Source organism: Plecotus auritus, assembly GCF_963455305.1.
Source record: "Plecotus auritus genome assembly, chromosome: 7".
In the NCBI taxonomy this organism is placed as follows: domain Eukaryota; kingdom Metazoa; phylum Chordata; class Mammalia; order Chiroptera; family Vespertilionidae; genus Plecotus; species Plecotus auritus.
Window position 1 is genome coordinate 78,587,636 of NC_137774.1, and position 27,632 is coordinate 78,615,267.

General features: G+C 41.0%; 1 protein-coding gene across 1 annotated transcript in view; it reads left to right on the forward strand.

The window, feature by feature from the left end:
* Positions 1-27,632, forward strand: part of ATF7IP2 (activating transcription factor 7 interacting protein 2) — a gene marked incomplete at both ends in the record, with an annotated part of 68,309 nt that overhangs the window by 14,465 nt on the left and 26,212 nt on the right. Inside the window, one exon of the mRNA XM_080677450.1 lies at positions 1,560-1,714. Coding sequence (XP_080533576.1) covers positions 1,560-1,714 — 155 coding nt within the window. The remainder of the gene's footprint in view (positions 1-1,559; positions 1,715-27,632) is intronic.

A 27,632-nucleotide genomic window follows, 5' to 3' on the forward strand; every position in this document is an offset into this window, starting at 1 on the left:
ATTCTGGTTGGTTTTATTTTTCTGCCTCCACTGGATCTTCTGTTCAATACCTACAGGTGCTGCCTGGACTCTCTGGTGATCTTGTGGGGGAAGTTCAGGAAATGTTAACCTGTGGTCACTGCCACTGTGGTAGATTGGTCCTGTAGCTGCTCCAGATGTGGAGCAGGGGCACTACTGAGGCTTCGGTAGTCTAGCCCCACTGACACTGCAGTGGATTTGGCCCACTGTTCTTTCAGGTGTGGAGTTCTGGGAATTGGTTCCTGCCTGGCTTTCGCTAACATTGCTGCTGCAGCCACTGAGGGTCACTGCTGCCCCAGGTGTCAGGGAGGGACACAGCTGACACTGTTGCTGCAGTGGTTTTGGCTGATTCTGCAGGTATGGAGTGGGAGACCAGCCAACCCTGCTGTACATTTGTGGAGAAGGACGGGTCCCTGGCTTTTCTGGCACCCAGTGCAGGATATATCTATAAAATAAAAGGGTAATGCTAATTAGACCAGATAGACCGGACATCATTCAAGACGTCCTTCCTGACAAAGCTGGGGGCCTTGGCAAAGCCGGCCCTGGTGCCTGCAGATGGCCAGAGGAGGGAAGCCCGTGTCCTGGGTGCCTGCGGCTGGCCGGAGGAGGGAAGCCTGGGAGCCGGAGGAAAGCCGGTGCCTAAAGCCAGGGGAAGGAAGGCCTACTCTTGCACGAATTTTCATGGATCAGGCTTCTAATAGATAATAAAAAGAAAACTCAGGGAACTCATTGTGGTGTTACTCCTCAATCTTGAGGTCCCCAAGCAATCTGCCCTCTTCTTTCCACCTTTTAGGGGCATTTTATGATTATCTCTTGAAATACTTCCAACGCATTTAGTTATACGGGGAAGAGAAAAGTGAGTCTGTGCCACATTGTCCTGGAATTAAAAGGATACTAATATTTTTTTTTGCTATTGTTTTCTAATAATTGAACCTATTTCTGCATATAAAATCTGTACATTAATATAAACATTTCAGAATTCTTTGTGTACCTGTATTTTTGTTTATGTTATCCATCAGAAAAGCCCATAAGTTAGGCAATCGACCAATTTATCCTTTTGTATTGATTATTATACACAGATATTTTAAATACTCAAAATTCTCAACCAAATCATGGGCTAAAGGTTACAGCTCCAAGTTTAAAACAAAACCCAGTGACTAGAAGAGCAAGTTGAAATTTTATCAGTGCTCCTGACTAAATAGTGAAGTATATTTAGCATGTTTTAAAAATTCTTGTTGGTACACCGGTTAAAAATTGCTGACCTAGATGTTTGTTTTTCCTTCCTTCCATTTAAGCTGGGAAGTTAATTTGTACTATCATTATTTTTATTTCTTTGAAGTATTTTTTAAAATTCATTTTTACAAAAACAGCAGTCATTATCATTAGCTATTGAAATATATTTTAATATATGTTTTGCCAACTGTATGCGAGGCTATTTTGAGAACAGTTTCTAAGTTAAATTTTACCTGTCATCAGTTTTGTGTGGAAGAAGACAGTTCCTAACCCTCCCCTCATCTGCCTTTACCTTGCCCAATTAACAGGTTGCAAATTCAGAGACTCTGAATTCGGATAAGAACCCAGTTAATAGTCTAGATGAAAGAAAGACTCCTGTGAATTCTGGACCTTCCAACCCTTCAGAAAAAGCAATTGAAAAGATTGATTTGTCACAGGATCATGATGAGGCTGTTTCTGAAAGGTAGGCATTTCCACAAAAATGCATAAACTTATGTATCTAAATATATGTTTGTAAACATGTACCCTTTTGTCAATTAAGCATAAAATAGCTTAAAGCTTCATATTTTATATAAACATTTTTTTTATTATGAAGGAATGGAATTGGTTCTCCAAAGCTTTTATTGTTGTTTTAACAGTACTAAGTAAAACTTTGAATTGGTTACGTGTCAGGTTTTATTGTGATGCTTTCTATGTTTTGTATGGTGACTGGATAATCAACTGGAGCACTTTATTAGTTTCCAATGCTATACTTGGAAAAGACAAGGCCTTATGAAACTGGTTTAAAAGAATTAAACAGAGGAGTAAGTAAGACTAGGGAAACAGTGCCTAAAATTACACATGATGAAAGTATTATCATGATAACTTCAAATTAGAGTGAATAGGTGAAATTACTTGCATAATTGAGTCACAGAGCAGCTGAGATGCCTTATCTTCAATCTAGTCTAAAAGATTTGGGCTCAGAGGGAAGAAGTGCTTTAGTTTAACAAAGAAACATGATTAGTGATTCTGGCCTGGATTTTCAAATGGATGGGGGTGCTAATTTTAATGAATTATTTTCTCTTCATTAATGATTCTCAACTGTTTGGAGCTTTATAATATTATTTGTTTATACTTAACATTTACTCCTTAAAATGTCCTATGGTTTTGTCTTTATATGTTAAATTATACCTCAGCTTTTAAAAAGAGGAAAATATATAACCAAATTAAATGATGGCCATTGTTTGAAGAACATACCCTTTGCTACAAATAACTATGCATCAGTACTGATCTATACCATTTGAAGTAGATTCTTGATGTTTGGCAATAAACATGCAGATTTGACTCTTTGGGAGTGGGGTGCAGGGAACCGATATTCCCCATGATGATGAGGCCCACATTTTAGTTTAAAGCCAGGAAGCTGCTGTGAAAAAGGCATTTATTTGTTAGTGAAGGCAGGAGTCACATTTCAGTGAGTTGACACATGTGCTAAACCTTATACAGTGACAAAAAAGAAAAATGCTGATGACAAGTGAAAAAAGGAAGACAAGACACCATTAAAAAATAGCATTTATTGACTAATATGTCAAATTTATCAATGGCTTATATCTATGATATGAACAATATACCTTAGCTCTACCATAATGAGTAAAGAACCTACAGTTTATGAAACTGTTTCAGGCAGCACTCTCAGCCCATGGAAAGTGTGAGAATAGGTGACACAAATGTGTAACTTGACCCTGATGAATGAGTTCAGGGTTGAGTTTTATAACACATTTAAGGAAGAAACACCATCAATTTTAAACTACAGCAAGTCCTTGCATAAAAGCATTTAATTTAGCCATTTCCTTATCATGTTAATGAGATGATGTAAAAATTTAATCTTGTTTATATCAGGTAGCCCAGTGGTCAGCAAACTCATTAGTCAACAGAGCGGCAAACCGCGGCTCGCAAGCCTCAGTTTGCCAACGACTGAGTTAGCGTATTGTAAAATTCGTTTTGTTATAGTTTTTTTTTTTTGTTTAAAGTCACAAAACCTATTGATTTTAAGAGGACTTACTGTATTCCAAAGAATAAAAAAGAGGGAATATTCTTCAGTTCATTTTATGAGACTGGGTACTAAAATCTAGTATAACTGATAATTTTACAGAAATGGAAAGTTACAGTCCACTTTTATCCATGAAATAAATGCAGATATCCTAAACAAGATACTAGTAAACCAAGATCAGCAATCCATAGAAGTTGAGTTTTTCCCAGGAATGCTGCAAGATTGGATCAAAAACAAAAAGTTAATTTGTCAAGAGAAGAATCATCTGTTTACAATAAATGTAGGAAAAAGAGCATCTACAAAAACCCTAAAACAAATCTGATGGTGAAATATTGGGAATATTTCATTGGGATACAAATAAAGGAATGCCTGCTGTCACCACTTTAAACATTATACCGGATATCTTGGCTTATGCAAAAAATTTTTTTTTGATTAAAAAGGATTCATAAAGAAGAAGCAATAAATATTACTATTTTGGGATGATTCAGGGTATGTATGTAGGAAATCCAAAGGAATTTACAGATAAATTATTAGGATTAATAAGATTTTAGCAAGATTGCCAAATTCAAATGTGTAAGTAATCATTTGTATTACTATATATCAGATATAAACAATTAGTAAATGAAGTTTTTAAGAATTCCAATAGCACCAAATACATAAGGTACCTAGGAATACATTTAATAAGACATGTAGTAACTGAAGAAAATGACAAAACTTTGAAAGATATTAAAGAAGAAAATGGAGAAAGTATATTTATGATTTGTGTTATGGGGCGACCCGCAAGAGATGACCACCAGAGACAGAGATCAAAATTTATGATCCTTTATTAAGCTGGCCAGCGACTACAGTTGCAGCACTTCACCGCGGTAAAGGCTGAACTGCAGTGCAGACCACAGGTGTAACAGCAAATTTATACTCGGAAACCACAAGAGGGAGTTAGGACAGTTACAATGACAACCCAAAGTTTACAAAAGCTATTTCAGCCGTTCCCAAGGAACTCAGGGCACAGGTGCAATGCCTGGGCACGCTTGGCTGGAGCGTGAAACACCACCTCCCTCCAAACTCCAACCGACCCATTGTTCGGTGACCTACTGCACCTCCCTCTGTCTTAAGGCATCCTGCCTCCTGGCAACGGAGGGGCTGTGCAATGTTTGCGGCCCAGAACACTTTGGACAACGCAGTATTATAAAATGTTTTTACTTGTGTTTAATTTATAGAGTACCACTTCAATCAGTTTTTCAGTGTGTAATTTTGTGAAACTTGACAAGCTGATTTGATTCTACAATGAATATGTAAATGCAGTAGGTTAAGAGGCCAAGATATCCTTTAAGTAGAGAACAAAATGAAAGGAATTGCCATCAGATGTCAGAACATTACAAAACTGCTGTAATTAGGATAATGTTATATTGGTAAGTATAGGATAATGTGATATTGCCAAGTAGAGCAGTGCAGCAGAGTCCAGAAACCTATACATATACATGTATGTATGTGATGGAGATTATTTGGCAGATCATTTGGGAAATGATTGTCTTTCACTAAATGGTGGTGTTAATTTGCTATTCATGTTGGGTGAAATATGAAGGAATGTCTTCATGAACTTCAAATAAGGAAAGATTTCTTAAGACACAAGTACCCATGGCATAAAAGTAAAAAATTATTAATTTTACCACATTAAAATTAGAAACTTCATTTTTCAAAAGGCACAATAAAGATAATGAGAAAACAGGCCATCATGTAAAATAAGCTACTCATAGCACATATAGCCTATACAGGATTAATGCTCAGAATATATATGTATGAAGAACTTCAACATATCAATGAGTAAAACCAGATTATACACAAGAAGAAATGGACAAAAGTCTTGTACATCTACTTCACAAAGAAGAATTCCAAATGGCCAGTAAACATATGAAAGGTGCTTATCCTCAATAGTAATCAGGGAAATAGAAATTGAAAACATTTTTTGATACCAGTTCATATAAGGTGATGAAAGGTAAAACACTTTAAAATCTAACAATACCAGATATAGTTGAGATTTTAAATTAAAAGGAATTGGTTTTATTTAATACTAGTGGTCCAATGCATGAAATTCGTGCACATTAAAAGGGAATTAATTAGTGGAAATATTTTAATATTGCTATTTGCCCTTTCTCTATAATAGAAGTGTCAGACATGAAAGAAAATTAGTAAAATGTATATAAAAATCTCCCTCCTGTCAGAGTCTAGGGCAGCCGTGGGCAAACTACAGCCCGCGGGCCGGATCCGGCCCATTCGGCTGTTCTATCCGGCCCGCGGAGCCAAAAGAGCGGAGGGTTCTCTTGCTCTCCCCTCCGCTCCTTCACCAGCAGCAGTGTTAACATGGCAAAGTCGGGAAACACGGCCACAGCTCCTTCTTCTGAGTGTGCGGATTTATATCCGCCCATTCAGTAGAAGGAACAACTCTCAATCTTCCAGAGGCTTCTTGTAATGCCCACGGACACGTCTCCCGACATCACCCTGGGAATGCGTAGACACATTATCGTGGTGATGTAGGGAGACACGCCCCTGGAGAGCACAGTATCAGAGCCTTTCTGAGGTAAGATTAAGAGCTCTACTCAAACACAATTTTTTCCTGTCCCCACATTCTGTACATCACAATGAGTTGTTAATAAAACAACAAAGACTTTCAGCTTTTAGGGCTTGTATCCACTGCAGTATTTTTTCCCACTGCGGACTCACGCAGCAGGGAAAAAGACACACAGAGGACATGTCACACTAGCCATGCTGTGGCTGCATTTTTTTGCTGATACGGATGCGGTATCAGTAACGCTACCGTGGCCACTAACTGCATGTGTTAGCTGCAAAACAAATGCATTTTGCGCTGCGTTTGCTTCTTCCCCTTGTGCCTGTAAAAATGCGTGCTACAGGGCATTTGTGTTAACATGCACCACTGCACATTAGCATCAACGCAAACATGATGGAAACCTGTGTACCCTGCATTAACCCTAGCTGCGCTGCATTGCAGTACTGCACCACACTGCAACGGCAGCACGGCTAGTGTGAACGAACCCTAATTCAGTGGGTTGAACAAAAAGATTGTATAGAAATGTGATGAACTAAAGATTTTATTACAAAATCACTTAATTTCAGGGTTTCAGAAGTAATTGGACAAATGAAAAACTGAAAATCAAATGTTCATATCTAATACTTGTATGAAACCCTTTCCTGGTAATGACAGCCTGAAGTCTTGTACTTATGGACATCACCTGATGCTGGGTTTTCTCCTTTGTAACGCTCTGCCAGGCTGTCACAGTAGGGGTATATATATAAATATCCTGCCATTTCCAGCTTTTAATAAGAAAAACTGTTTCAATGGGCATTTAAAAGTGGCACTTGGTTGTTTTTATAGAGTCCAGTGGATGCAATCTGACATTGATAATGGGCTCTTTCACACTATGTGCACTGCGGCTGTTTTTTGCCAGTAACGGAAGTGCTAGTGGTAACTACTGGTTACCCATGTTTTGCACTGCCTTAGTACCTCCCATACAAGTGTATCTGAAAGACACAGCAATGTGCAGCTATGTGTATTACCATAAACAAAGGGCCTGTGTGAAAGATACACAGGTTTCCTATGGAGGAAGGGGGTTGTTCTCTATGGTCAGGGTGTGCCTCTGTCCCATGTCTGAACTTTTTCAGATGATTTTGTTATATATATATATTTTTAGAAGACCAAAAATGTTATAGTAGAGCAAATTTAATCACTTGTTTTTATACTTTACTGTCTCATTTTAGTAAAGAATTTAATAAGAGAACGGTACTGTTGGTTTTAGCCCAATATTAAACATGAGTGGACCAAAGAAAAGGAAAGTGGACAGTGAATGCCGAGTGTTTAAGAGGGAGTGGACAACAAAATATTTTTTAACCGAAGTGCGATCAATGCCAGTATGTCTGATATGCCAGGAAACACTTGCAGTCTTCAAAGTCTACAATCTCAGCCGTCACTTTGCCACAAAGCATGGCAACTGTGCTAGCAAGCAGTCACCACAAGAACGGGAGGCTACTGCACAGAGGTTAATGGCTAAATTACAGGCTCAGCAAAATGTCTTTCACAGACAAACTGCAATTCAAGAGACAACTACCAAAGCAAGTTTTATGCTATCATTCAAATTAGCAAAAGCTAGGAAACCTCTCTCTGAAGGCGAGTTTTTGAAAGAATGTATGATAGAGACATCAGGTCTCTTGTGTCCAGAGAGCAAAGGCAAGTTTGAAAAACACAGCTTATCGCGCAGGACAGTGACTCGTCGAGTGGAACTGATTGATGAAGACTTGGCCAGCAAGTTAAATAGTAAGGCAGAGTTCTTTAAGTTTTATTCACTAGCATTGGATGAAAGTAATGACGTAAAGGACACTGCTCAGCTCTTAATTTTTATCCGAGGGATTAGTGACAATTTTGAAATTACAGAGGAGTTTTTAGCCATGGAGCCACTGAAAGGAAAAACACGGGGAGAGGACTTGTATGACCGGGTGTCTACTGTCATCGAGAAAATGAAGCTACCATGGAATAAACTTGCTAATGTCACGACAGATGGATCTCCAAATTTAACTGGAAAAAATGTTGGACTGCTAAAAAGAATTCAGGATAAAGTGAAAGAGGAGAACCCTAACCAAGATGTTATTTTTCTTCACTGTATTACTCACCAGGAATCATTGTGCAAGTCTATATTACAACTTAATCATGTTGTTAATCCAGTTGTAAAGCTTGTTAATTTCATTCGAGCAAAGGGACTTCAGCACCGTCAGTTTATTAAGTTTCTGGAGGAAACTGATGCAGATCACCACGACTTACTTTACCACTCTCATGTCCGCTGGTTGAGTTTGGGCAAAGTTTTCCAACGAGTGTGGGAGCTCAAGAGATTGGTGCATTTTTGAAATTAAAGTGGAAGTCTGACGAATTTACTGAGCTGAGTGACAAGAATTGGCTGTGTGACTTTGCATTTGCTGTAGATATATTCACATTTGAATGAGCTAAATGTGAAGCTACAGGGAAAAGATCAGTATGTACATGACATGTACACTAATGTGAAAGCCTTTAAATCGAAGCTGACAAATTTCAAAGTCTTCACTCATTTTGCCACACTAGCCACACAGAAGGAGACCATCCAAACCGTGAAGAAATACAGCAAATCACTGGATGACCTGCATGCAGAATTCTGTTGTCAGTTTTCTGATGTTGAAAAAATTGACCAGTCACTTCAACTGGTGGCCTGTCCTTTGTCACAAAACCCTGAAACAGCACCAGAAAAGGTGCAACTGGAACTCATCGATCTTCAGTGTGACTTTGTCCTAAAGGAGAAATTCAGCTCTCTTGAACTAAGAGACTTTTATGCTTCACTTAATGAAGCCACTTTTCCAAACATCCGGAGGATGGCACAGAAGATACTGGTGCTGTTTGGGTCAACCTATGTTTGTGAGCAGACATTTAGCGTCATGAACATCAACAAAGCCCCTCACAGATCCAGCTTAACTGACGAACACCTCAGATCTATCCTGAGAATAGCCACAACAAAACTAACTCCAGAATTTGATGCATTAGCTAAAAAAGGAGACCAACAACACTGTTCCCACTGAAGTTGATGTTTTAAAGACCAAAAACCTTTCAACCCAGTCTACATTACCATCTACATCTACGTCCCGGGCATAATTTGGAAGTTGCACTAAAGAAAATGTTTAATTTACTGTTTACACATTTTGTTCTTTTCTATTTGTTTTAGTTTTAAATTATTTTATTATATTTAAGTTTAATTTAAAAGGCTTTTGTACCTTTCCTTTGTTAGGCAATTTTATTTTGCCTTTGCCATCTTCAATATAAGGTATGTTATTGTGCTATGATTCCTCCATTTTTTTTGAAGTTTCAAATTATAATAATTAGTGTTTACATTCTTCTTCTTTTTTAAAAAAAATAAATCTTTATTCAGATTATTACAATTGTTTCTCCTTTTTCCCCCCATAGCTCCCCTCCACCCGGTTCCCACCCTACCTTCTGCCCTTACCGCCCCCCCACTGTCCTCATCCATAGGTGTATGATTTTTGTCCAGTCTCTTCCTGAATCCCCCATACCCCTTTCCCCCTGAGAATTATCAGTCCACTCCCTTTCTATGCCCCTGATTCTATTATATTCACCAGATTATTCTGTTCCTCAGGTTTTTAATTCACTTGATTTTTAGGTTCACTTGTTGATAGAAATGTATTAGTTGTTCATAATTTTTCTCTTTACTTTTTTCTTCTTCCTCTTCTTTAAGAATACCTTTCAGCATTTCATATAATACTGGTTTGGTGGTGATGAACTCCTTTAGCTTTTTCTTATCTGTGAAGCTCTTTATCTGCCCTTCAATTCTGAATGATAGCTTTGCTGGGTAGAGTAATCTTGGTTGTAGGTTCTTGCTATTCATCACTTTGAAAATTTCTTGCCACTCCCATCTGGCCTGCATAGTTTCTATTAAGAAATCAGCCGACAATTGTATGGGTGCTCCCTTGTAGGTAATTAACTGTTTTTCTCTTGCTGCTTTTAAGATTCTCTCTTTGTCTTTTGCCCTTGGCATTTTAATTATGATGTGTCTTGGTGTGGTCCTCTTTGAATTCCTTTTGTTTGGGGTTCTGTGCGCTTCCTGGACTTGTAAGTCTATTTCTTTCACCAGGTGGGGGAAGTTTTTAGTCATTATTTCTTCAAATAGGTTTTCAGTATCTTGCTCTCTCTCTTCTTCTGGCACCCCCATAATTCTGATGTTGGTATGCTTGAAGTTGTCCCAGAGGCTTCTTAACACTATCTTCATCTTTTTGGATTTTCTTTTCTTTTTGCTTTTTCGGTTGAGTGTTTTTTGCTTCTTTGTATTTCAATTCTTTGACTTCATTCTTGTGTTCCTCTAGTCTGTTGTTGGGTCTCTGTATAATATTTTTTATTTCAGTCAGTGTATGTTTAATTTCTAGTTGGTCCTTTTTCATTTCTTCAAGGGTCTCATTATATTTATCGGCCTTTTCTAGGATATTCTTGAAAAGCCTTATAACCGTGGTTTTGAATTCTATATCCAGTCGTTTGTTTTCCTCCATTTCTTTCGTTTGTGATCTGTTTCTTTGACGCCGCATTTTCACTGCTTCCCTGAGTTGGTAGGGTAGATTTGTGTGCTAGGTTTCCAATATGGCCCAGTGGGTCGGCCTCCCCAGTTAACCTGAGGTGGACACTCTTGGTACACCCCTTTGTTGACTGTGTGTACAGCCTTGTTGTAGTTAAGTCTTGATTGTTGTTGGTATCACTGGGAGGAATTGACCTCCAGGCCAGTTGGCTGTAAGGATCAGCTGTGTCTACACTGGGAGATTTTCGGTGCTGGAGACAGCCTTATAGGATTAGACTTGCCAAATTGCAGTAGCCTCTGTGCTCAGCTTGGATGGGGTGGAGTCTCGGCAGAGCAGACAGTCTTGGCTTCCAGTCAGCCTTGCCCTTGCGTGCGTGCGCATTGCCAGACCTCTGCCTTCCCTGGCTACCGAGTCTCTGCCCGAGAGTCCAGATTACCCCCACAAGAGCGTGGGTCCCCAGGGGCTCACCTGGAACTGGGGTTCAGTGTAGTCAGAACTGGGGCTCAGTGCAGTCAGGAGCTTCCGACTCCCTTCCACTAGGGAAAGCCTGTGGCAACCTCCGCAGCCTTTGTGCACACTGACGCACATGCCTCCAGACCCCTGCCTGCCGGGGCTCTCCCGGGGTTCCCCTGGGTCTCCGAGTCTCCAGGTGCCTTTCTCTCTACCTGACAGTCCAGACTCCCCCTGTATGAGCCTGGGTCCACGGGGTTTCCCCCGGGACTGGGGATCAGTGCAGTCAGAACTGGGGTTCATTGTGGTCGGGGGCTTCCTTCCCCCTTCCGCCAGAGAAAGTCAGCCAGGCTCTCAGCCACCCTTCCTCTCTGCGCGCACAAAGACCCTTTGCCGTACCTCCAGTTCTCTGTGAGCTTTTCTCTTCCCTTCTAGTTGTAGAATTTTCACTCAGCCAGCTTTTCTGTGGTTCTGGATGGTGTCCGTTCTGTCTTTTAGTTGTAGTTTTGAAATTGTTGTGCGAGGCAGTTTAGGTGCTTACCTATGCCGCCATCTTGGTTTCTCTGTTTACATTCTTCTTGTTAAAATATTTGAAATGAATAAAGCTATTGAAATAAAAAAAAAATGACTGTACCCTTTTATGTAATGATGTTTACTTTGAATTTATAGAAGTTCACACAAACACTCCATCCATGCTTTTGTTCCGGCCCTCCGGTCCAGTTTAAGAACCCATTGTGGACCTCGAGTCAAAAAGTTTGCCAACCTCTGATCTAGAAACTAGAGGCCTTGTGCACGAATTTGTGCACGGGGATGGGGGAGACGTCCTGCTGGCCCAGCCCTAATCAGGGCCGATCAGGGCGGGGCCTGTTGAGAGAAGGAGATGGTGGGAGGTTGGCCAGCCAGGCTGGCTGGGGGGAGGGGCCGCGGGCAATTCTCTGGTGGGCCCCCACCCCAAATGATATGGGGGTGCTAATCAGGAGGAGATGGTGGAGGAGATGTGGGAGGTTGGCTGGCCAGCCCCACCCCTCATTGGAGTGGGGAGGCCCATCGGAGGCAAAGCTGGCTGGGGGGAGGGGCTACGGCCCCATCAGGTTGGTGGGGGCCCATCGGGGGCGAGGTCATCCAGAGTGAGGGGTTGTAGGAGGTTGGCTGTCTGACCTTTCCACCTATTGGGTTGGGTGGGCTGATCGGGGGCAGGGCCGGCTTGTGTGGAGGGACCAAGGGGGGTTGGCTGCCGGCCGCACTCCCTGATCAGGCGGTTTGCTGGCTACAGTGGGCATCATAGTGACCAGTTGTTCTGGTCGTTACAGCATTCTGGTCGCTGGCTTTTTATATATATAGATATTGAAGACTAGATGCCCGGTGCATGAGTTTGTGCACCATCGGGGTCCCTCAGCCTGGTCTGTGGGATCAGGCTGAAACCGGCTCTCCAACATCCTCGGAGGGGTCCCGGGTTGTGAGAAGGCACTGGCCAGGCCTATGGACCCCACCGGTGCACGATCGGGGCTGGGAGGGACACGGGAAGTTGGCCAGCTGAGGAGGGTCCGTGGGAGGCCTCACGGCATGTCTCACTCAGTCCTGATCAGCCGGACTCCAGCAGTAAGCTAACCTACCAGTCGGAGCATCTGCCCCCTGGTGATCAGTATACGTCACAGAGATTGGTCGACTATCTGCCCCCTGGTGGTCAGTGCACGTCATAGTGAGTGGTTGAGCAGCCTTAGCATATCATTAGCATATAATACTTTGATTGGTTGAATGGATGACCAGACACTTAGCATATTAGGCTTTTATTATATAGGATCCTAGCAGTTCCAGCCCTTGATATACACCTTAGAGACATGTACATACACAAAGGTAATAGGATATATATACATATATTAATGTTAATTAATAGCATTTTCAATAATAGTTAAAAACTGGAAGGAAAACGTCCATCACAATCTAAAAGAAATATAAATTGCAGTAAGTCATTTAGTGTGATTTTGTATATTAATGAAAATGAAGAACTGCAGTCACATGCAACAGTATGAATTTCTACCACAAAACATTATTGAAAAGCAGACATGAAAGAATAATATTATTTCATTCAAATGAAATTCAAAAATAGCCAGGGAAATACATGTATTACTTAGGGATCCAGAGGGTAAAACAAGAAAATATCACAAATGCTATTTTTGGAGGAGATTTTGATACAGGCATACAGATTTCTGAAGTGGTGATAATTTCAAATGTATTTGCTGAGTGGTGGCTATGTGGGTGCTAGTTTTATTTATTAAACTGCACATGTTCTTTAAAAAATGTTTTTTTATTTTAGAGAGGAAGGGACAGGGATAGATAGAAACATTGATTAGAGAGAAACATAGATTGGCTGTACCCTGTTTAGACCCCCTACTAGGAATCCAGCCTGCAACCCAGGCATGTGCCCTGTCCAGGAATCAATCAGGTTACCTCTTTTTTTTTTTTAGAATTTTTGTGAGTTTGAGCCAAACTGTTGACAATTGTCAGGAAGCACTATCTCAACAGATTGGGATAATGCTCCAGAGAATGGCGGTTTCTCATCCATTTTTATACATTGCAATCAAAAGAAGGGTGGGTTACATGAAATCCATTGGTGATAGATTAGAGAGATGGGAGAAAGCAAAGCGAGGAAACCCCTGGGATAGGATAAAAAATAAAATGATAGACACGTACTTAGCTGGGTGAAGGAACAGTTAACATGATAACAATGAAGGAATTTGTGGTATCTGTCCTGGCGCCCAGGCACATTAGGTTGTACCCCAAGAGGATCAGGTGACCTGTTGGTTCGTGAGTCGATGATCAACTACTGAGGCACACCTGCTGGGTATTTTTCATTCAATTTGAAAGTATTAATTAGGAAATTTAGATTATTTATGTTTAACATAATCTTACTGATATATATAAGTTTATAACTACAGTCTTACTCTTTGTTTTCTATTTGTCCCATCTATTTTATAGTCCTTTCTCCCTTTATGTTTCTATCTCTATTTCAGAATTCTATGGATCTTTTTTATCTTTTCCACATTACTTTGTTAATTATACATCTTTCTTTTTTTTTTTTTTTTTAAAATAAATCTTTATTCAGATTATTACAATTATTTCTCCTTTTTCCCCCCCATAGCTCCCCTCCACCCCTTTCCCACCCCACCTTCTGCCCTTACCTCCCCCCCACTGTCCTCATCCATAGGTGTATGATTTTTGTCCATTCTCTTCATGAACCCCCCTTACCCCTTTCCCCATGAGAATTATCAGTCTACTCCCTTTCTATGCCCCTGATTCTATTATATTCACCAGATTATTCTGTTCCTCAGGTTTTTAATTCACTTGATTTTTAGGTTCGCTTGTTGATAGATATGTATTTGTTGTTCATAATTTTTCTCTTTACTTTTTTCTTCTTCCTCTTCTTTAAGAATACCTTTCAGCATTTCATATAATACTGGTTTGGTGGTGATGAACTCCTTCAGCTTTTTCTTATCTGTGAAGCTCTTTATCTGCCCTTCAATTCTGAATGATAGCTTTGCTGGGTAGAGTAATCTTGGTTGTAGGTTCTTGCTATTCATCACATTGAAAATTTCTTGCCACTCCCGTCTGGCCTGCATAGTTTCTGTTGAGAAGTCAGCTGACAGTCGTATGGGTGCTCCCTTGTAGGTAATTAACTGTTTTTCTCTTGCTGCTTTTAAGATTCTCTCTTTGTCTTTTGCCCTTGGCATTTTAATTATGATGTGTCTTGGTGTGGTCCTCTTTGGATTCCTTTTGTTTGGGGTTCTGTGGGCTTCCTGGACTTGTAAGTCTATTTCTTTCACCAGGTGGGGGAAGTTTTCGGTCATTATTTCTTCAAATAGGTTTTCAGTATCTTGCTCTCTCTCTTCTTCTGGCACCCCCATAATTCTGATGTTGGTACGCTTGAAGTTGTCCCAGAGTCTTCTTACATTATCTTCAACTTTTTGGATTTTTTTTTTTGCTTTTTGCTTTTTCGGTTGAGTGTTTTTTGCTTCTTTGTATTTCAATTCTTTGACTTGATTCTTGTGTTCCTCTATTCTGTTTCTGGGTCTCTGTATAATATTTTTTATTTCAGTCAGTGTATGTTTAATTTCTAGTTGGTCCTTTTTCATATCTTCGAGGGTCTCGTTATATTTATCGGCCTTTTCTAGGATATTCTTAAAAAGTCTTATAACCGTGGTTTTGAATTCTATATCCAGTCGTTTGTTTTCCTCCATATCTTTCGTTTGTGATCTGATTCTTTGACCCCGCATTTTCACTGATTCCCTGAGTTGGTAAGGTAGATATTTGTGCTAGGTTTCCAATATGGCCCAGTGGGTCTGCTTCCCCAGTTAACCTGAGGTGGACACTCTTGGTGCACCCCTTTGTGGACTGTGTGTACAGCCTTGTTGTAATTAAGTCTTTATTGTTGTTGGTATCACTGGGAAGAATTGACCTCCGGGTCAGTTGGCTGTAAGGATCAGCTGTGTCTATGCTGGGAGAAGCCCGGTGCTGGAGACAGCCCTATAGGATTAGACTTGCTAAATTGCAATAGCCTCTGTGCTCAGCTTGGATGGGGTGGAGCCTCAGTCTTGGCTTCCTGTCAGCCCCGCCCCTGCGCGCACGTGCGCTTTCAGTCCTCCGCCTTCCCCAGCTCGAGTCTCCGCCTGAGAGTCCAGACTCCCCCCACAAGAGCGTGGGTCCCCAGGGGCTCGCCTGGAACCGGGGTTCACTGCAGTCAGAACTGGGGCACAGTGCCGTCAGGAGCCTCTGACTCCCCTCCACCAGGGAAAGCCTGTGGCAACCCCCGCAGCCTTTGTGCGCACCAGCGTGCGCGCGCGCGTGTGTACTTTCAGTCCTCCGCCTTCCCCGGCTCCTGAGTCTCCGCCCGAGAGTCCAGACTTCCCCCACAAGAGCGTGGGTCCCCAGGGGCTCGCCTGGAACCGGTGTTCACTGCAGTCAGAACTGGGGCACAGTGCCGTCAGGAGCCTCTGACTCCCCTCCACCAGGGAAAACCCGCGGCAACCTCCGCAGCCCTTGTGCGCACCGGCGTGCGCGCGCGTGTGTACTTTCAGTCCTCCGCCTTCCCCGGCTCCCGAGTCTCCGCCCGAGAGTCCAGACTCCCCCCACAAGAGCGTGGGTCCCCAGGGGTTCGCCCGGAACTGGGGTTCAGTGCAGTCAGAACTGGGGTTCAGTGCCGTCGGAGGCTTCCTTCCCCCTTCCGCCAGAGGAAGTCAGCCAGGCTCTCAGCCGCCCTTCCTCTCTGCGCGCACAAAGCCCCTTTGCCGTACCTCCAATTCTCTGTGAGCTTTTCTCCTTCCTTCTAGTTGTAGAATTTTCACTCAGCCTGCTTTCCTGTGGTTCTGGATGGTGTCCGTTCTGTCTTTTAGTTGTAGTTTTGAAATTGTTGTGCGAGGCAGCAGTTTAGATGTTTACCTATGCCGCCATCTTGGTTTCTCCCTAATTATACATCTTTCATTGTTTCTTTAGAAGTTATTCTAAAGATCATGAAATGGATTCTTGATTCTAATATTAGAATCTAATATGAATTACTACCTTCACCATTTTGCACACAGTACTTATTAACCTTAGAATACTTCAACTCCACTTACTACATCTCATCCTTTGTGTTTTCATGCATTTTGTTTTACATTATTCTAAATCTCACACACAAGAAAAAACTAAAGATTATGAGAAGACAGGCCATTATTCTTACATTGTTTTTGCTTTTTGTTGAGACAATTTGGCGATTCAGCATGGTGGCTTGCTTGACTGGAGTGAGGGAGAGAATGTGAATAAGTAAGAGAATGAGAGGGAAGGGTGTGGAGGTGTGTTTGTGTGTAACAGATCTTACAGGGGTCTCTGGGGCAGGCAGAAAGGCTCACTTGCAAAAAGAGCCCCTGCTGTGGCCACAGGTAGGTGTGGCTCTGGCTTGGAAACCTTGCCATCTTAAAGGGGGGTGGGTGCAATGGCTAGGAGCATGTTTGAGATTGAATTTTTGGGAAAGGGGGGTGTCATTGGATTTTTTGTTGCTTGTTTGTTTTTTGACCCATTTTTCCATTCTTTTTTATCGCATATCTCTAATTTCTTTCCTTTAATTCTATTCTATCTTAGCCTGCTCTTATTGTTGTTATTATTATTTTGTTGTTTTCTCTCTTCATTTCTTTTCCAGTTTACTTTTCCTATCTGTATCTTAATATACCTATTTTTCCTACATCTTAATCTTATCATTATTATTATTTCATTTTTTTGTTTCCTCTTTTTCCTCCTATACTAGTTTTTTAGCTTCCTCCTTACTTCCATATAATCATCTTTTTGTCTTCTTTCTCTCTTTTTCTTTATATCCCCTCTAAGTCTTTGGTTGTGTGTCTTTTAGTATTCTTTTTAGTTTTTCTTTGCTTGTTTTTCTCTTATTTTTCCTTTGTAGTCTTTCCTGTTGTTACTGCATTGAGTAGTTTGATTTTTGTGGTGTTTTTGGTTTGGACCTGTTGTGTCTTATTCCATTCTGTCAGCATCTGTATAACAGCTGGCACAACAACGTAGGGGTTGGACCTCATTTGCAATAAGTCCAAGGAGAGATCCTTCCCAGGAACAGGATATCAATAGTGATATCCCAGTTACAAGAGAGGAGCCCAAAGGGCATTCCTAGAACATCCAGCTCAGGTGAACAAAGAGCCGGCACCACTAGACCTCTCAAGACACTTTCTATATTAGGCAAGCACACAAATACTGGGAGGCATAACAATTCTATCTAATATAAAGAGGCTAGTACAAAGAGACAGCAAAAATGTGTAGACAAAGAAACAACCCCCAAATGAGAGGAAAGAAGGAATCTCCAGAAAAATAACTACATGAAATGGAGGTGAGCAAGCCATCAGACATAGAGTTCAAAGCAATGATTATAAAGATGCTTGAGGAACTTAGTGCAAATTACAACAGATTGAAAAAGGAAATAGTCTATGAACAAGAACCAGAAAGGAAAAAAAGAATGATGTACATGATATCAAGACATATTGTAAGGTATTAAAAGTAGATTGGTTGAAGCTGAAGATCGAATCAGACTTGGAAGACAAGGTTGAAATAAATACCCAATTACAGCAGCAAATAGAAAAAAGAATTTAAAAGCAGAAAGTTGGCTTAATGGAGCTCTGGGACAACATGAAACGAAACAACACCCACATTATAGGAATACTAGAAGGGAAAGAAAGTGAACCCAATTACAGCAGCAAATAGAAAAAAAGAATTTAAAAGTAGGAAGATAGCTTAATGGAGCTCTGGGACACATGAAACGTAACAACACCCGCATTATAGGAATGCTAGAAGGGAAAGAAGGTGAACAAGTAACGGAGAACCAGTTTAAAGAAATAATGACAGAACAATTCCCCAACCTGGTGAAGGAAAATGTCACACAAGTTCAGGAGGCATGAAGAGCCCCAATCAAGATGAACCCAGAAACCCACACCTAGACAAATCATAACACATTGTGGACCAGTAGTTTTATTGCTAGCTTTACCTAGTGGCCAGATAAGTTTTTATTGAACAAGTACAAAAAACATTTTACATAAATGTTAAAGGCACACTTAAAATTAAATACCCATTGCATTTTGAAGTTATTTATTACAAGTTCTTACAAGTTAATATCTGTATCAGTGAAGAAGTTCTTTCGGCATATGTCTGAGATTTTGCTGCCTGTGGATTCCTCTAGTATTTTTATGGTTTCCCGTCTTATATTTAAGTCCTGTATCCATTTTGAGTTTATTTTTGTGTATGGTGTAAGTTGGTGATTTAGTTTCATTTTTTTTGCATGTATCTGTCCAATTTTCCCAACACCATTTATTGAAGAGACTGTCTTGACTCCATTGTATGTTCATGCCTCCTTTGTCAAATATTAATTGAGCATAGTGGTTTGTGTCGATATCTGGGTTTCTATTCTGTTCCATTTATCTATTTGTCTATATGTCTGTTCTTGTGCCAGTAACAGGCTGTTTTGAAAACAGTGGCCTTGTAATACAACTTTAAATCTTGTATTGAGATCCCACTTACTTTGTTCTTCTTTCTCAGGATTGCTGTGGCTATTCGGGGCCTTTTTTTATTCCAGATGAATTTTTGGAAAGTTTGTTCTATGTCTGTGAAATATGTCATTGATATTTTAATGGGGAGTGCATTGAATCTATTGATTGCTTTGGGTAGTATGGACATTTTAATGATGTTGATTCTTCCAGTCCATGAACATGGTATGTTCTTCCATCTGTTTATGTCTTCCTCTATCTTTTTTCAGTGTCCTGTAGTTTTCCGCATATAGGTCTTTTACCTCCTTGGTTAAGTTTATTCCTAGGTATCTTAATTTTTTTGGTGCGATGGTAAATGGGATTGCTTTTTTAGTCTCTCTTTCTGTAAGTTCACTATTGGTGTATAGAAATGCCATAGATTTCTTGGCGTTAATTTTGTATCCTGCTGTATCGCCGAATTCATTTATTAAGTCTAATAGTTTTTTGATGGAGTCTTTCCGGTTTTTTATGTACAATATCATGTCATCTGCAAATAAGGACAGCTTTACTTCTTTTTATCCAATTTTGGTGCCTTTTCTTTCTTCTTTTTGTCTAATTGCAATGAGTAATACTTCCAGTACTATGTCAAACAGGAGTGGTGATCGTGGGCATCCCTGTATTGTTCCTGTTCTTAGGGGAAATGGTTTTAGTTTTTGCCCATTGAGTATGATGGTGGCTGTGGGTTTATCATATATGGCATTTATTATGTTGAGGTATGATCCTTCTATTCCCACCTTGCTGAGAGTTTTTATCAAGAAAGGGTGTTGGATTTTGTCAAATGCTTTTTCTGCATCAATTGATATAACTATGTGATTTTTATCTCTCAATTTGTTTATGTGATGTATCACGTTTATTGATTTGCGGATATTGTACCATCCTTGCATTCCTAGGACAAATCCTACTTGGTCATGGTGTATGATCTTTCTGATATACTGCTGGATCCGATTTGCTAGAATTTTGTTGAGGATATTGGCATCTATGTTCATGAGGGATATTGGCCTGTAATTCTCTTTCATTGTGTTGTCTTTATCTGGTTTTGGTATCAGGGTGATGCTGGCTTCATAGAATGAGCTTGGAAGCGTTCCTTCCTCTTGAATTTTTTGGAATAGTCTGAGGCAGATAGGTTTTGGTTCTTCTTTGAATATTTGGTAAAACTCCCCTGTGAAGCTGTCTGGCCCCGGGCTTTTGTTTGCTGGAAGCTTTTAGATGACTGCTTCAATTTCTTCCATAGTTATTGGCCTCATGAAATGTTTAGATTCTTCCTGATTGAGTTTGGAAGGTTATATTTTTCTAGGAATATGTCCATTTCCTCCAGGTTGTCCTGTTTGTTGGAATAGAGTTGTTCATAGTATTTTTTTAACAATCCTTTGTTTTTCGGTGGGGTCTGTTGTTATTTCTCCTCTTTCATTTCTGATTTTGTTTATTTGGGTCCTCTCTCTTTGCTTCTTGGTGATCCTGGCTAAAGGTTCATAAATCTTGTTTATCCTTTCAAAGACCCAGCTATTGGTTTTGTTGATCTTTCGTATTATTTTTGGGGTCTCTATGTCATTTATCTCCGTTCTGATCTTTATTATTTCCTTCCTGCTGCTTACACTGGGCTTTTATTGTTGCTCTCTTTCTAACTCTTTGAGTTGTAGGGTTAGATAATTTATCACCATTGTTTCTTGTTTTTTGCAGTAGGCTTGTTGAGCTATGAACTTCCCTCTCAAGATTGCTTTCTCCGTGTCCCATAGATTTTGGATTGTTGTGTTTTCATTGTCATTTGTCACCATGATGCTTTTTATCTCTTCTTTTATCTCTCTGGTAACCCAATCATTGTTTAATAGCATGCTATTTAGTCTCCATGTGTTTGATTTTTTTTGGATTGTGTTTATTGTAGTTGATTTCCAGTTTTATGCCACTGTGATCTGAGAAGATGCTTGATATGATTTCTATCTTCTTGAATTTGAAGAGACTTTGCCCATGACCCAGTATATGGACTATCTTTGAAAATGACCCATGTGCACTTGAAAAGAATGTATATTCTATGGCTTTGGGGTGAAATGTTCTGAAGAATAAGAAAGAAGAGGTGAAAAAACTATACATATGGGGAGAATACTCTAATAAAGCAGCCACTAATCCCAACACATGCCACCAACAAGTACCTGGAGATGAATGCAAACTACAAACAACAACTAATATCAAGTGAGGCGAGGGAAAAGAAAAGCAAAAAACTAACAAAATCAAAACAGAAAAAGAAAAAGCAAAACAATCTCACAAAGAAGCATAAAAAACCGATATAATCAACAATTAAGCACACAACAACAAAAGGACAGAGAAAAAAATTTGGTTAGTGAAGAAAGAAGAGAGATGTTTATGGAATTGGAGCAAGGGATTGTTAATTAGAAATATAAGTAGGATGAGGTTTTAATGGGGCAGAAAGAGGGAATAGGGACAATCTAAAGCAGGAATAGGGTCAGAGAAACAGGACAACAAAAGGGGAAAAGTGAGGAAGAGAGTGATGGCGTAAAGGTAAAGTAGAGATAGAGTAAAATGATTCTAAAGGAAAGATGAAAGTAGAATGTAGAACACTAATCCCAAAGTAAAGTAAAGAGAAAATAAAATGACACTTTAAAAAAAAAAAAGATAAAATAGTAATAACACTGGTTGAAAATAAAAATTTAATAATTAAAAAGGTAAAATCAAGTGAGGAAAAAAAATAGTTTCTTAAGTAAAAGATGAAAAAAATAAAAATGTGCAATGGTGACGGTCATTCATTTCCTCTACTGTTCTGTTTGACATGCCTGTTTTCTAGTCAGGACAGTATTGAAGTTTCCTGTGTTACAGTGCTCCTCAGTGTTGTAAGCCAGTCCTGATTCTTAAGCAGGCAATTTATTTGTGTTTACACAAGAGTCAATTTATGATTCAACCCCTGGGTCGCAGTGTTTCTGGATTGACCTCCAGGTTTATAGGTCCTCTCTAGCTAGCGTTTAGATATTGTTTTCCCTCTGGCACTTAATACCGGTTTGGGGGAGTGGGTTGCCCCAGAGCTGGTTCTCTGATGGTTATTCCCTGCTCTGATCCCCAGGTTCCAGAAAAACAACTTTCCTTTGCTGTCTCTTAGAGTGTCCCCAATTGGGTGATCCTATATATTGGGCTTAGTAATCAGAAGCAAGGATTTAAAGAGGAGAAAAAAAAAAAAAGCCAGAGTTAAGTGTGCAAACTCCGGAGCTGCACGCAAGTCTGTGCAGTCTTTTTCCCCTTGGGTCTCAGCAGCCGGCACACTTAAAATTTTTAGGCTGTCCATTTGCGTCCAGATTAAAGTGGGTTGCTTTTTAGTGTTCCCTTCTGTTAGCAGCTCTGCAGACCCCCTTCCACATTCTCGGATCATTCCAGCCCCAACTGCCATGGATTTTTCTATGCGCAGACTTCCCCAGGTCTCCAGCTCCCGCGTACGCGTTTCTCTCCTGCCGGAACCACAGACCTCACCTTCTCCCAGGCGAAATCTGACATTTCCGTGGTGGTGTGTAGAGCTCTTCTGAATCCATGTGCTTGCGACACTTGGGAACCGATATTCTCGGGTTCGCAGCTGTTCGGTGGGTGCCAAAGTTGTAGATTCCCTGGGCTTTTCAGGCTCCCGATAACATCCACTTTTCCTTCAAGATGGCGCAGTCTCCGCGTCCAAGCTGGTAGATCCAGGAGGGAATGAAGCAGCATTGGGGGCTTGCCCGGACACGGGAGCCCCGTCCAACATTCCCCCACAGTCTCCTGGAGTATAGCTGTGCCTTAACTCACCAACAAACACTCCCGTGCGACCACACACTCTCTCTTTGTTTTCTCATTCACACACTATCTTGCAGTCTGCCTTCCTGTCAGCAGCCATCTTCCCACCATTCTAACTTCTAACACCATAAGTTGTTTATGTTTGCATTTCACACTTATGTACATGGAACCTTACTCAGTGAACTGTGGTATCCTGCCTCTTTTGTCCAACATTATGTGTTATGAGATTCATTTAGGCTGGTTCTTAGCAGCAATAATTTGTTCATACTTATCTAATAGTAAAGAGGGAATATGCTAATTGAAAGTCATGCCCTTACAATATGGTGGTGCCCAAGGCCCCAAGATGGCAGCACTCAGTCCCCTCAGCCCCGCCTCATCCAGCTGAAGTCCCCAGTCTTCTCAGCCCCGCCTCATCCAGCCGGAGTCCCCCAGTCCCCTCAGCCCCGCCTCATCCAGCCGGAGTCCCCCAGTCCCCTCAGCCCTGCCTCACCCAGCCTCCGCAGCATCTAGACTCAGTCACTGGAACCCCTCAGCCCCGCAGGGAAAGGCAGTTGTGGTTGATCAGGCTGGCAGGGGAGGGCAGTTGGAGGTGATTTGGAGGGGAGTTGAAGGTGATTGGGCCGATATGGGAGGGCAGTTGGAGGTGGTCAGGCCAGCAGGGGCGGGCAGTTGGGGATGATCATGCTGGCACAGGAGTAGTTAGGTGTCAATCAAGCCGGCAGGGGAGTGGTTCGTGGGCCATCAGGCTGGCAGGCAGAGTGGTTAGGAGCAATCAGGCAGGCTGGCAGGTGAGTGGTTAGGAGCCAGCAGTCCCGGATTGTGAGAGGGATCCCAGATTGGAGAGGGTGCAGCCTGGGATGAAGGACACCCCCTTCCCCCTGTGCACGAATTTTGTGCACTGGGTCTGTAGTTACTATATGATGTCCATCAAATGAATACACCACAGTTTAACCATTTACAACTGTTGATATGCATCTAGATTTGCAGATAGGGTAAATTATGTACATGCTACTATGAATATTCCTTTTACATTTCTTTCAGTGAATGTACTTATATACATTTCTGTTGCGCATTTATCTAGAAGTGGAATTGGTAGGAATCGGATATGTGTATTTTCAGGTTTAGAAACTAACATACACTTTACCAAAGAAATTGTACCAGTTACACTCCCACTAAAAGTACATAAGGCTTTGTTACTCCACATTTTTGTCAACACTTGGTATTATCTGCCTGTTTATTTTAGCCACACTGGTATTGATAGCAACACATATTGGTTTTAATTTGTATTTCCTTCTAATAATGAAGTGATGCACATTTTTATGTTTGTTAGCCATTTGGACATCTTCTTTTATAAAGTTTTCTAAGACTTTTGCATGTTTTTATTTGGAGTTGCTCTTTTTTTCCATCTGTCAGATAAATTCCCCATAAATATCTCTTCCCACCTAACATCTTCCTGCTTCTACGAGTGTCTTTGTATAAATTGGGTCTTCTTAATTTTATCGTAGTCTTTTTCATACATCCTTCTTTTCTGATGAATGTTCTGTTTGTTTCAGCTATGTTCTCTATCTTTCCTCAATATTCTTAAAACTATTAATTGTAGTTTAATCCCATTGTTTTATAACTCCAAAATCTGAAACATCTATATATCTGTTTTTATTGGTGTTTTGTGAGTTTCTGATCATTTGATTCTGTTGGCATACTTGATAATTTCTGAAAAATTGGTGAAGCTATGAATGGTATCATCTTCTTAAAGACGAGTTTTTTCTGTCCGCTGGCAGATTAGAGCAAGGTCTGATCACTTAATCTACTCAGGGAATTATAAATTGAGACTGTTTTCATTTTGGTAATGCTCCTTCTGCTTCTTGTTCATTCTGGTTCTAAAGATATAGCCTTTCATGGTTTCCAGAAGAGGCTTGAGAAAGAACTATTTAAAAGTAGGACGCCAAATATTTCTTGTCTGTTTTACAGGGGTCAGCCATTTGCTCTCCCCTTGGCTATAATTAAGAGACTTATAATATCATGGAAAATGAGGTAGAGTAGTGCCTTAGATGGGTATAGCTATAGGGTGGCTAAATTAGTCCTGGACTAAAGACTGCAGTGGAACTACAGCAACAACGAAAAAACTAAACGTAAAAGGACTCAAGGTATCAAATGAATCCTGAGTAATTCATCAGCAAAAAACAAAGTCCAACACTTTTTTTTTTAAATATATTTTATTGATATTTTACAGAGAGGAAGGGAGAGGGATAGAGAGCTAGAAACATCGATGAGAGAGAAACATCAATCAGCTGCCTCCTGCACACCTCCCACTGGGGATGTGCCTGCAACCAAGGTACATGCCCTTGACCGGAATCGAACCTGGGACCCTTCAGTCCACAGGCCGATGCTCTATCCACTGAGCCAAACCGGTTTCAGCAAAGTCCAACACTCTTTAAAGTGATGAAACATTATCCAACGGTGTAAATTTTACAGTGTCTGATATCTAACAACCCTTGAGAAAACTGAAATGATTATAAAGTAGACATAGAAATAATATGGTTGATGGACTTAGCAGACAACATAAACCAGCTATTATCAATATATTCTTTGTGTACATCAATATAGGTGAAAATGTGAACATGATGAAAGAAATAGAAGATTAAAAACAAAAATACACAAATTGAACTTCCATTGATGAAAAAGATAGTAAAGTGAAATGTTCATTGGATAAGACTAATAACAGAATAGATAATTATTTTTTAAATCAGTGAAATAGCAATCGAAATTTCAAACAAAGGCACGAGGAGAAAAAGATAAAGAAATGAATGTAGCATCAGAATCCTATGAAACATCAAGCAATCTAATATATATAAGATTGGCGTATATCTAGGTCGGGGCTAAAGTGTCAGAAAAATATGTCTACAATTTTTCCCAATTTGTTGAAGATTCTAAAACCATAAATGTAAAAAAAAAAAAAAATTAACAAACTTAACCAGAAGACTTAAAAAAAAAAAAACAACTATCCTGTTCAGATTGCTGAGTCGGTGATAACAAGAAAATCTTAAAGCAACCAGAGAGAAAAGACATCCTATATAATAAAGATGGAATATGTTAATTGACTCACTCCATTGCTAAGATGGTGGCACCCACAGCCAATAAGGAGGGAATATGCTAATTGACTGTCACACCCTCAAAGATGGAAGCACCCACAACCACAATATGGCGCCCAGTCCCCTCAGCTCCACCAGGCCCAACCAATCCGCGCACCTGCCTCCGGAGTCCACCAATCCCCTTTGCCCCCAGCTGCCCAGGGCCCACCCAAAGTGCAGGCAAGCCTCGGATGGCAGCTTCGCAGCTGCCCAGGGCCACCTGAGGCTCAGATAACCAGGGCCAGCCAAGGCTTGCACTGCCGGCAGTGGCAGCAGCAGAGGTGTGATGGGGGCATCGCCTTCCCCTGATGGCCCGTTGCCTCCCGCCCCTGAGGGATCCCAGACTGTGAGAGGGGGCAGGCAGGGCTGAGGGACCCCCTATCCAGTGTATGAATTTTTATGCACCAGGCCTCTAGTTACATATAAAGGAACAACAACAGATCATCTGTAACCATAACTTACCAAGTAGAAGTCATCTCTAAAGTATTAAACTGGAGTAACATCTCTAAAACATTGAAAAGAAAAACTGTTCATTCAAATTTCTACACTCAATGAAAATATATTTCAGACATGTAGAGGAAAAAAGGATTTATCGCACTATAAAAAAATGGTGAAGAGAATATATCAGCATCAGACCTGCACTGAAATGCTAAAGAAGCCCAGCTGGCATGACTCAGTGGTTGAGCTTTGACCTATGAACCAGGAGGTCACAGTTCAGTTTCCAATCAGGGCATAAGCCTAGGTTGCAGGCTCAATCCCCATTTGGGGGGCATGCAGAAGGCAGCCAATCTCCTCTCTTCCTCTGTGAAATCAATCCTATATAATAAAAGCGTAATATGGTAATTAGACCAGACATCCTTCTGGACGAAGCCGGGCTGTGAGGGAAGCCAGGTTCCCGGGTGCCAGATGGAAGCCGGTGCCGTCAGCCGAGGGAAGGAAGGCCTACTCTTGCACGAATTTCGTGTATCGGGCCTCTAGTGAAAATATGTATGTTTTGTAAATGTTGAAATTCTTCAGGCAGAAGGAAAATATCAGATGGAAATCTTATCTCTATGCCAAAGTAAAGTCATGAAAAGGGCATTTGTCATTTAAAATATATATGAATAAATATAAAATTTTCTCTTTCTATATAGGGTATATATGTGTGTATATTATACTGCTCCTATATGTGTGGTATTTATATATATATATTTAATATACAATTTCTATATAGTATTTTTATGGACAGGCAACAAGTAGTTGGAATTTGATATTTAAAATCAATATCATTTACAATAATATCAAAGAACTAGAGGCCTGGTGCATGAATTTTTGCCCGTATGGGGTCCCTCTGGGTGGCCTCCAGGGATCGGGCCGAAACCCTCAGTCCAATGCAGCCTACAGCTCCTACCTGTTGCTCCCGCTCATTCGAGCCCCACTGTGCCTGCCATGGTGTTGTACCTATTCAATCCCAATTGGGAAAGTCTTGTGCTGCCATAACAGCACTCATCAGCCATGAGCCCTGCGTCTGGCTCCCTCCCAAGGGGAGTGGCCTGCGAGTTCAGGCTGAAACCGGCTCTCCAATGTCCCCTGAGGGGTCCTGGGTTGTGAGAGGGTGCAGGCCAGGCTGAGGGACCCCACTAGTGCATGATTGGGCCGGGGAGGGACCGTGGGAGGGCTCCAGGGCGTGTCCGGCCCATCTCATTCAGTCTCAATCAGCTGGACCCGGTCAGCAAGCTAACCTACCGGTCGGAGCATCTACCCCCTAGTGGTGAGTGCACGTCATAGCAACTGGTCGACCAGTTGACTGCTCCCTGGTGGTCAGTGCACATCATAGTGAGCAGTTGAGAAGCATTAGCATATTACGCTTTGATTGGTTGTTCT